The following is an 11367-nucleotide window of genomic DNA, read 5'->3' on the forward strand; positions in this document are numbered from 1 at the left end:
AAAATGAGTTATTCTTTTGTCTTGACTTAAAAATGCTACTTTTTATCTAGATATTGTTTTCAAGGAATCTAATTTAGATGGCGATAATTATAATTTTTTAGTGGATATAATTATCTATTGTTTTAAATTTTTTAATAGTTCATTCAAGATTGGGCTAAGCTTGACAACAATTTTGTAGATCAACAAGGACGACCAATCTCAACTTAAATTCCCAAGTACACTATACCGTGTTGCAAAGACAAAAGGTACAAACCAACAATTGAATCATATGAAAAACAAATAATGATTCAGGGATTGACGGTAAGATCATGGTCAAACTGTGTGATTAATCTAATCTCTATGTACCTATACTTCTATACGACACAATAACTGTATTTATTATTTATAACTATTATCTTGAGATTATAAGCAAAATTGAACTTATGACTTTCTACTTACAAAAAAACTTACATGCCACTTGGTTATAAGATCATTGGCATAAATTTATTATTATGACATTAGTATAAAATTTTTCTATAAGTCCTCTGAGTTTTAATTCTTATTTTATAGCCACTTTACTTGTATAATTCCAATCTTTTTCCATTTGGTGTGACACTTGCTTTCGTTATGATTTGTGAGGGATACATAATTGCCAAGTTTAACTAATTTTTATTTTCTACAGTCAATTTGGTATAGAGATATAAAAAAATCCATTTTTCTTAATGTCTATTTTCCTTTTGTACTAAATCATCACCATTGATTTTTGTAATGCACCTAGACATCTCTCATTTTTTAATTAGATGCTACAATATTTCTTTCAGAATGCTGTTGCTTTGAAGTTTTGTTTTTCCTTTTCCAAAATAATTATCACTTGTTACAATTTCATCTTTTGGTAATAAGAGTGCTCATGATTTTTTTTTTTTGGTCAAGCAATGCTCACAAGCTAAACTACCTCAAAATTACTTTCTTTCTTCATTAATTAAGAGTATCTTAGTCAAATAATATCGACTTTTTCACGATAATAGTGGATGGATGTTCAATCAATTTTTTAAAACTATACACCTTAACTTGACTACCACTGAATATTTTGAAATTATTATTTATTTGCAAAACAAGTACTTTCAAATATGAATTCTCTTGTGGAGAGTCCGGAACTTGTAGTTCAAGTAGCATGGCCCTTATTCCTTAATGGAATTATGTAAGCAATGTTAAAACCCCATGCGATTAAAAAAAATAAAAAGGACAAAATTTGATGTAGGTTTTGTGTGATGTGTCATATGCGTGTGACTTTATTTTCTATTATATACTCCCTCCAATTCAAAATTGCTGTGTTTGGTTAAATGGGTCAAGAATAATTACTATTTAGATTAGATTACCCCTTAATTAAGATTAATCTACCTTATTTTTTTTATTTCTTTCTCATACAATCTCTCTTTACATTAATAGAGATATTTGTGAAAAATAAAAAATTAATGTTATTGATTTTTTACAAAGTGTATTACACTTTGAACTAATATTAATAGGTATGAAATATTTTATATTTTGCATTGAAGGGTGTACAATTAAAAAATATTTTACATTTATGTCATTTGAAAATAAAAATAAAAGTTAGATTATTAATTATACATTTTATTAAATATATAAGTACAAAATTAAATGGTGATAATTAATAATGAATACTTTAATAATTATCAATGATGAATGATAATAATTCATAATTATTAAATAATTAATTAGCTTTATGCGCGTGACGGTCAAAATGGGGCAGCGGGGAAACCTGTTGGGTTTTCAGGGCACGCCTTGTACCGCTGTTCTCTTTGCTTCAAATCTAGAGAGAGAGAGAGAGAGAGAGAGAAGAGTGCGCAGTGCGCACCCTGAGACTCTTTCTGTTCACTGCTTCAATTCAACCCCTCTCACTCTCAAAGGGACACGCGAAATGTGAGGAGCCGAAAAAAAAAAAAAACAGGTAGAAGATTACAACTTGATACGAATAAACAATTCAGGAGATCGTGAGAGGTGAGAGAGAGGAGGGGGAGAGACAGAGCTGAAAAAGAGGCAGGCAGGGAATAGGGGGTCGTGTCGGCTTCAACCAAACACGACCTTATCAACCATCCCCTCCATCGAGTTTCGATCTACTTCATTTGCTTTACTTTTTTGTGCCACCTTCTTCTCCCCGAAACCCTAGCGACTTGCTTTGCTACTCCGACTTGGGGGTCCGGAGAAGGTAACTCAGCTTTGAGGTATACTGGGTGTTCTGTTTGCTTTCGAAATTTTCTACTTGGGGCAGCGGTTGGGCGAAATTTTGGGTCATTCTTATTTTGGGATTCTGGGTTTTGGATTCTGATTCTTACCCTCACTGGGTTCGTGCATCTGATTTTGGGTTTTGTTGTGTTGGGTATGGATTCAATGGTTTTAAGACTATAGTTTTTGGCTGTGTTTGCTTTGTGGGAAACACTGTAAAACTGTGTTTCTTGTAGTATTCTGGAATGTGGTTTGCGTCCAATCGGCGTTATTCTGCCCCCTTGGATCCGGTGTTGTGGGAACTGGAAATGGAAAATGTTCATTTCTTCCTCATAATTTTCCTAATGAAATATTTTTCCTTTTTAAGTTCTTTTTTGTCGACAGAATCAATTTCCTCATGCTCGTTTGATAACATTTCCCAATTTATACCTGGGATCGTTTTTTTTTTTTTTAACCACCGACCCCGGGATTGCTTTAGGTTTTTGAAATTCGGACGATTATTTCCATTATAATACTTATAATTGTTATAATTAGTCTAAAGGTAAATCTCACTTGCTTCATTTAAGGCGCAGAAGCTGAGTTAGTGAGTTACCTGACCCCTTACACTATTGCCAATAAAACATAGACAAAATTAAGGCTTTATTTAGCTGCTTCAGAATTCTCTTGTCTTGTTGATTGTTAAGAACCAGTGTGTTCTAATAGTTGGTGATAAAATTAATGGAATGATTTTTTGTGTAACAGAACCATTTTAAACCCCGAGTTCTCTTAAATTCTGAGTTCTTGTGAAGATTTTTCTCATGGCATTTATGGCTTCAAATCAGACTTCTGGCGGAAACTATGCAGGTTTGAGTTTATACTGTCACTAGTTTTCTCAATTTTCTTGTGTTGGTTTTCATTTGGCGGAAAACATGCAAACATGTTTGGTAGCTTAAAGCTACTTACTATTTCCAAAATGTAAGTGACAATTGTTGAATGGTAAAAATTCTATGACGAAGGGAAGAAATAAAAACTTGTCTTGATATACAGCTGCTTATGATGGCCTAATCAATTTGATTAATTTTATGTCCTATCATTTCTTTGTTATTTGTGAGAATGGTATTGGATGTATAGGAGCTTTTGCTCTTGGAAATTTTGAGGCAGGCATAGGAATAGGACCTACTTTATCTTGTTCTTTTCTCCTTTTGGTTTCTTACATAGTACAACTATGAAGTGTTTGTTTGGTTACATTTTCCTAAAGTATTTGTCAAACTGAAATTTTGGTAAAAGTTAGTTATTGTAACAAGATTTATGTTTGAATACATTTTTATTAGTATTTTGGATAATATGGGAAATGAGGGTTGTTAGAAATTAACTGCCACTAAAATGTTAAACTGACTTTGTGAACGGTAAAAGCAACTTTGACTTGCGTTTCCTATATTGACTATTTATAGAGGCTCCACAGCTTGTAAATGGGCTTTCAAAAAATAGATATTTCTACCCAAACATGGGTTTAGTGGATGTAAGTTTAACAAAAGGACTTTTGGGGTAGTAAAAGTGGTATCCAAACACTCTCAAAGTATGAGTTGTAGCTGTTAAGTTAATGCACCTGCTAGTGGTGTGTAACATTGTGTCCACTTCTACAAGGTCAGCCAGTCACTCGAGCTTTCTCCTTTATCTATGATAGTGCATTTTTCCGGTAGGTTTAAAGTGTAGTCCTCCTAGTAATCATTTTATTCTTGTGCTCATGTACTCACTCTTCTTCTGTCATTCATATACATATGATAGAGCATTATCTCTGTTGGCTGGTGATTTTATGATTTGTTTTGAATTTTTCAAATGGTCTGACCTAAATGCTATCAGGTTTGTGAGACTGCTATTGCCTTGCTTCTCTGGTTGTGATCAATTTTATGTAGTCAAAATTATGGATCCCAAGTGTTAGAAGTTGTGTGAAATATGAACTTAAAGTTTGGTGCCTAGTTAGATGCAATATAAGTTTTTTCTTCTTCATCCTTGCTTTAGTGTGTTTTTTCTTCTTATCCTCGATGAAATTATCTCCGCATGCTTGCTTTTTAGGGGCAATCAATGATGATTTATACAAGGAGTTATGGCGTGCCTGTGCTGGCCCCCTTGTCACTCTGCCTCGTGAAGGGGAGCGAGTTTACTATTTTCCCCAAGGTCACATGGAACAGGTATCTGGGTTTTTGATTGCAATGAGTCTTAGAATTTTCATTGACGAGCTGTGTACAAAATATATTGGTATCCGAGGAACATATCTAAATATGTATTCAGGATTTTTTTTTTTAATCTAGTTGAAGCTTAGCTGGTGCTTAACTGCATAGCAATTTTAGACTTGTTAATGGAAGCCAACTGTTTTGCTGTTTGCACATTGAATTCAATTATTTTTTTTTAAATCCTTAGCCTACAGCTCTTGTTGATGAAATTTCATGATGTGATCCGATAACATTGTGGCTTTTTATTTTGTAGCTTGAGGCCTCGATGCATCAGGGGTCTGACCAGCAAATGCCTTCTTTCAATCTGCCTTCTAAAATTCTGTGTAAGGTCGTAAATGTTCATCTACGGGTGAGTTATGATTTTTCTTGCACTCTTACTGCAAAGTTTTTTAGCTTATCAATCATTTACTTAGGAATTGGCTGTGTTTTATCATCAGTATCATTTAAAATGATTAGTTTAATCTTGGTTTTGTAGGCTGAGCCTGAAACAGATGAAGTCTATGCACAAATAACTTTGCTTCCTGAAGCTGATGTGAGTTTTTATTTTTTATTTTATTCAGCAATTTTTTCACATTGCATATTCATCATCATCATCATCATTTTTAGGCTAAAGAATAAAATTAAAAGGGAAGATACTAGTTAACCTGGAAGCAATGTTTTTAGAACCAGATCGGATATTGAACTTGAAAGGTCAGCGGTTCACAGTTTGTACGGCTCAATTGGGTTGGACCAATGGTCAAGCCAGATGTAATAATTAAACTAAAAAAATTATATATGTATATAATAATCTAAATATAAAAAATAAATATGAAATTTCTACTTACCTTAAAGATAAAATCAAATATTTTAAGTTTATCATGACTTAACAAACCACATGATACAATATAACATCAAAGATTTAAAATTGGTCATTTTCTAAAATAAATTTGATAAAAGACTAAAAAAAGAATTTTTTGAATAGTCTGGTTTCTAAAATTGGATCTGGTTACCGGTCCAAAACAGCCCAACTCCTAAAATGGTTTTTACATGCTGACTCAACTGAAATCCAGACTGGTCAACAGTCTGATCTGGTCTTTTTAATCATTGGCTGGAAGATACCAATGAGAAGGATAAGTATGCGCCAAAGAGATGGTTAAAGATAATAAAAAAGTTTGCATGACAAAAGAACTTAGGTATTGGTCTTGTGCATTATGACTGCGAGGAGCCCAAAAATGAAATGACTGTTCACATTTTGTGAACAGTCCAGGTTGCTATGGGTTTATATTTATTTTTTGGGTCACCGTGGATTTATATTTACATGTAGATAGAAAATTAAACAAGCAGCACTTCGAATCTCTATATTTTCAAGAGACGCTCTTTCATAACTTCCATGAGCTGAGCATTATAAAGAAGTACCAATCCGCATTCTTGCCCATGTCTAAAGTCAAAGTCGAATCCCTGAAGACGTGAGCATTCCTAGCAGGAAAATACACCAAATCACAGTAAAGCCTTGCATTGCTATGGTGTTCTATTTTTTGGCACATGGCTGTTTATTTAGTGTTAAACCTTTTTCGTGTTCTACTTGTTCATAGGTGATTTTCATTTTGTACTGCTTTCCATCCATTAAGTTTCTTGTAGTTTTCTCTCTTCTATACCTTTCTTATGCTTCTCTGCTTTGTTGGCTTTAGCAAAGTGAAGTGACAAGCCCTGATGATCCTCTTCCAGAGCTTCCTAGGTGCACAGTTCATTCCTTCTGCAAAACGCTTACTGCATCTGACACTAGCACTCATGGAGGTTTTTCTGTTCTTCGAAGACATGCGGATGATTGTCTGCCACCACTGGTTAGCTGCTTGTTTTCAACATTCCATGTATTAGATGCTTGGCAATTATTTTACTTTAACCTTCACTTTTATAATCCTCATGTTTTGCTCAGGATATGTCCCAGCAGCCACCATGGCAAGAATTAGTTGCAACTGATTTACATGGGAATGAATGGCATTTTCGACATATATTTCGAGGCAAGCATCTTACTATATTTCTCTATTTTTTAATCATTTGAAGCCTGAGAACCTGGTAGGTTTTAATATTTAATTTCAGGCAGTGTGAAAAATAGATTTAACATATTACATCAAATGTGCTTAAGAAAAGAAGATACATGATTTTTTTTTTTGGTTAATTCTTAAATTTTTAATTGCTAATAGCCTAACACTGCAAAGCGGAAAAGAAAAAAAAAAATCTTCTGAGTGCTAGATAAGCAGCAACTTTTCTGGCTTCTCGTGGGAGGTCAGACTGTTGTTTGAAAAGTAAATCTAAATCATGTCTTCTGGCCTGTTCTTGTAATGCCGAGCTTAACTTGCTAGGGAAGAATCACTCCAAGACTATGCTTCGGAGGGATTAATTCCTAAGTCTCATGTTCAACTTTTCAAGTCAATCTATAAATGTTTAGCGTACTAGTCTCATGACATCTCAAACTAACCTTTGGTTGGTTAACTTGTGAAATTGATTCTTCTAGCAGAAAAGAAATGTTACCAGGTTCTATTTATATAGGTGTATATCATTTGCCACGTTAGTTTGCAAATGGATAACATGTTGATTTTACTGTTTAATTGCGATTATCCTCTATTAATTTCTGATGTAGCAAGTGACGAATTTAATCATAACTTTCTGGGGCAAGGGCAAGGGGTGTGTTAAATAGTCCTGTTCATGTTCTATTGTTTGTGGGTTTTTATAACCCACTTGTTCTTTCCTTGGCCAGTTGAGTTTGGGATTGTGACATTTTATTTTTGTGCTGTGCCTAAGCTCCTTACTGAACACTAATTTTCAGGGCAACCTAGGCGGCATTTGCTTACTACTGGATGGAGTGTGTTTGTAAGCTCCAAAAAATTGGTCTCTGGGGATGCTTTTATATTCCTAAGGCAAGTTAATAAGTAGTAATAACTTTCCATTGGTTCTTTATTTCTTGCTTTTGTTGCTTGGTGTAGTGATTGTGATTTGTTTTTCTTATTTGCTTTATTCCAGGGGTGAGAATGGAGAGCTGCGAGTTGGAGTTAGGCGGCTCATGAGACAGCAAAACAATATGCCATCTTCTGTCATATCCAGTCACAGTATGCATATTGGCGTTCTTGCAACTGCATCTCATGCCATTGCCACTGGAACACTGTTTTCTGTGTTTTACAAGCCCAGGTATTGCACTCAACATCACACATTTATTATTTATTAATTATTATTATTTTTTTAATTTTTAGTTCATTATGTTGTCAAATTGTGAGTGGTTCCCCTGTACTTGCAGCTTGTGTTCTTGTTTTCAGACATGCCTGCCTTTTATGATCTAATTATGTGGTGGTGAAGTGTGTTGCTCTATAATTAGTCAGATGGCTCTTTTAATTGAACCTCAGGTGCTAGGAAAGGCACATTGGATGGGTTGAGTTATATTTTCATTCAAGATTCCGATTCAAAGTCAAGATAAAAGGGAACAGAGAGGGGGTTTGTAATTGATTGGCCTTTTATGTGTATTTTGCTGCATATTTTACAACATTTATGAATAGTTTTGTATTGGATTATGCTAATTTTTATTTTCTTTTTGGTTTTGGGATGATGTGTTTCTCTTGCTTCTTAACTGAGTAGACTTTAAACTGATTTGTCAATGTTGGTATCAGAACAAGCCGATCAGAATTTATTGTGAGTGTCAACAAGTATCTTGAAGCTCGAAGTCATAAGCTTTCTGTTGGGATGAGATTCAAGATGAGATTTGAGGGTGATGATGTTCCTGAAAGAAGGTGCATGATCTGGTTGGTTTTATGGTTAAATATGGGATGTTATTACATCTGATGTAATGTATTCTTTGACCCCTTCATACAGGTTTAGTGGCACAATTGTGGGTGTTGGAGACAATAACTTGACTGTTTGGCCTGATTCTGAGTGGCGATCATTGAAGGTTAATAATGACTTCTTCAACTTATAGTTTGTCGGATTCAGTAGTGTTTGTAAATTATTGGCATATTTTTTAAATAAATAGAAATTTTTCCAATCAAATTCTTGTAACTATAATAGTGATTTTTGTTATGAAAATGATTGGTATCATTTATAACGAGATTTCTAAGATTTTTTTTGTTTTATTTTTTGTTGTTCTTTTCTTTTTTTCTTTTGTTTTTTTTTTGCATGTACCAACTATTCAGTGCTAGTTTTTTTTTTTTTTTTTTCCCGCATATACCAACTAGGATCTCAAACATTCACACTTAACTCTTTTAAGTGAATTTGAAGATAAGCATGATGTATTACAGAGTGGCTTTTGGTTCATTTTATTGTGCTGGAGTCTTCAGAGGCTAAATTGTTGTTTTGTGATCCACGTATAATGTATTTCAGGTGCAATGGGATGAACCATCATCAATTATACGCCCTGATAGAGTCTCACCTTGGGAATTAGAGCCACTTTTGGCCACCGCTCCTGCGAATGTTCCAACCAATGCAAAGAAATAAGAGGCCCCGGCTTCCTGTTATTCCTCCAACAGTACCCGATTCTTCTTTGCATGGTACGCTGGTCTTGGACTATTTCTTTATGCCAAAAGTGTTATCCGTGTTCTACATATTTTTTTTTTTGGACTTCAGGGGCGTGGAAACCATCAAATGAATCCCCTTCCTTCTTTCGTGACTCACAACATGGACAGGATCTCTATCAATCATCTAAGTTCAATTCTTCTGCAACTAACTTTCTTGGTTTTGATGGGAACAAATCTAGGGGGACTGTTTCCGCCAATTCCATATATTGGTCTGACAGGATCGAGAACTCTACAGAGCATTTTTCACCTTTAGCTTTTAAAGAATCTGGTGAAAAGAAACAAGGGACTGGAAATGGCTGTAGGCTCTTTGGGATTCAGCTACTTGAGAATTCCAATGTTGAAGAAAGTATGCCGAGAGTCACTATGTCAGAGAGGGTGGGGGATGATAAGTCAGTTCCATGTGTGGATGCTGAGCCTGACCAGCTTTCTGAGCCATCAAATGTCAATGGATCTTATATCCCATCAGTGAGTTGTGATGCTGACAAATCAAGTCTTCAGGCTCCTCAAGAATCACAAAGCAGGCAAATAAGGAGCTGCACTAAGGTAAGTATGCTATCATAAATATATATCATTTTGTGATCAATATATTGTAGCATGTTTTAGTTTCTATTTTTCTCACTGATATACAATGTCTTTGGTATTTTTCTATGTTCCAGAATCCTGATTATGGTCTTGTACAATTTCCTAATGTGCTGATAGAATCCAAAATTATTATCCACAATTTTCTCTATTATTTGATGTTGGTTGTCTTGCATTTAAAAAACAGAAATTCTTTTGCAGTGTTTCAAGTGTTATTATTATATATATGGGGTCAAAAGGCTTCTGTTTTTTTTTTTTGGATGCTATTAACAAATAAAATTGTACTTTTCATCTTGCCACTCTTGGTTTGATAAAGCAATTTGGCATTTTCTGTCCACTAATATTTGTTTCTACATGGCATAATGTGGATATTTATTTCTATGTCCAGGTTCACATGCAAGGAATGGCTGTTGGTAGGGCTGTGGATTTGTCACGGTTTGATGGATATGAGGATCTGCTTAAAAAATTGGAGGAAATGTTTGACATCAAGGGCGAGTTGGATAAATCCGTGAAGAAATGGCAGGTTGTCTATACTGATAATGAAGATGATATGATGATGGTTGGAGATGATCCATGGCAGTAAGTTCATTTGATGCTAGCAGTTGCCTTGATTCTTTCTTTTTTTTTTTTCTTGGTTGCATTTTCCTTTTTGCAATTCTGATGGACATAAATAAATATTATCTGATCATCGTGTGATCAATAAGCTGTGCAATTTCTTGAAAATTGCGGGCTTCATATTTTTAATCATAAATATCAGATACTTTGTTAGTATGTGTATGTCAATGAATATTTAATTCTTTCTATTTTGCTGTAGTGAGTTCTGCACTGTGGTGAGGAAAATATTCATCTACACACCAGAGGAGGTGAAGAAGCTCTCACCGAAAGTAGGGCTTCCAATCAATGAAGAAGTTAAGCCAAGCAAGGTGGATTCTGAAGCTGCAGTCAATAGTGAGGACCAGTCATCCACGGTGGGGCATAGCTGCTGATACTTTTGGGCCTTCTGGCATGCCCTAGCTGGTTTATACAATAAAGTAGAAATTAGAATGTTGAAAGATTCGAGAAAGGATTCTCCTAGCGGTTGACCGTCGGCTCCGTGTCTATTGTTCATCTATGGTGGCATTGCATAACCTTGTGACTAGCAGCATGGAAACACTGACCTGGAGGGCTGGCTTTTTAGTGTAATGCTGTTTGATCTGGTTCTTGAAGATAGGATTTCCTTTATTGTGGGCGTCGTCGTTTTTTTTTTTTTTTTTCCCTGCTTGTGGACATGGCTTGTTCAGTTTTGAATCAGCCACAAGCATGGGGAAATGTGTTGTCTTTGCTCATTTATCTTGCTGGGTATGGTCTTTTTTTTGCCCCCCCTTTTTTTTTCTCCCCTTCGTTGCAATTCCCTTGATGTAATGTTGCTTTTTCATTGTGTATATAGTTTTTTTTTTTTTTTTATAAATGAATACTGCTTTTAATATATGTATATGAAGCCATTTTTCCATGAATAGCAGATGTGCACAATCTTGTCTGCGGATTGACATTATAAATATCATGTCATAGCTGGCCTTCTGTTGGGCTCATGTGCTTATGATTTCTCGATGCTCTTTGCATTCATGTGCCTTGTTGGCGTATTAACTGTTGTCTCCTAATTTTTACTTTCTATCAAATAATTGAAACATTCTTGCAGGAATCGTGGGACTGTTGTCTCATAATGAGTTTTTTTGATTTCCGAATAACCCTTGTCTTGACAAAATTTAGCATCTGGTCCAACTCTCTTTTTTAATTTCATGTTTCAAGCTATTTTTATTTTTAGTAGCTTGATATTATTCTTGGTT

The 11367-nt window shown here is 34.8% G+C and overlaps 1 protein-coding gene across 1 annotated transcript; it reads left to right on the plus strand.

The window, feature by feature from the left end:
• The first annotated feature begins 1870 nt into the window (after positions 1-1870).
• On the plus strand, positions 1871-11142 carry LOC129306445 (auxin response factor 1-like). The gene is given in 16 exon segments (XM_054947059.1): positions 1871-2203; positions 2962-3063; positions 4273-4388; positions 4684-4779; positions 4906-4962; positions 6098-6250; positions 6343-6427; positions 7234-7324; positions 7428-7592; positions 8066-8185; positions 8268-8343; positions 8772-8866; positions 8868-8938; positions 9015-9508; positions 9933-10123; positions 10359-11142. Coding segments are annotated over 15 exon segments (2028 nt in total). The 5' UTR covers positions 1871-2203; positions 2962-3017; the 3' UTR covers positions 10531-11142.
• The last annotated feature ends 225 nt before the right edge of the window (positions 11143-11367 follow it).

This window comes from Prosopis cineraria, unplaced genomic scaffold (genome assembly GCF_029017545.1).
Source record: "Prosopis cineraria cultivar Desert tree isolate PC_DT_omini unplaced genomic scaffold, ASM2901754v1 PC3, whole genome shotgun sequence".
NCBI classification, from domain to species: Eukaryota; Viridiplantae; Streptophyta; class Magnoliopsida; order Fabales; family Fabaceae; genus Prosopis; species Prosopis cineraria.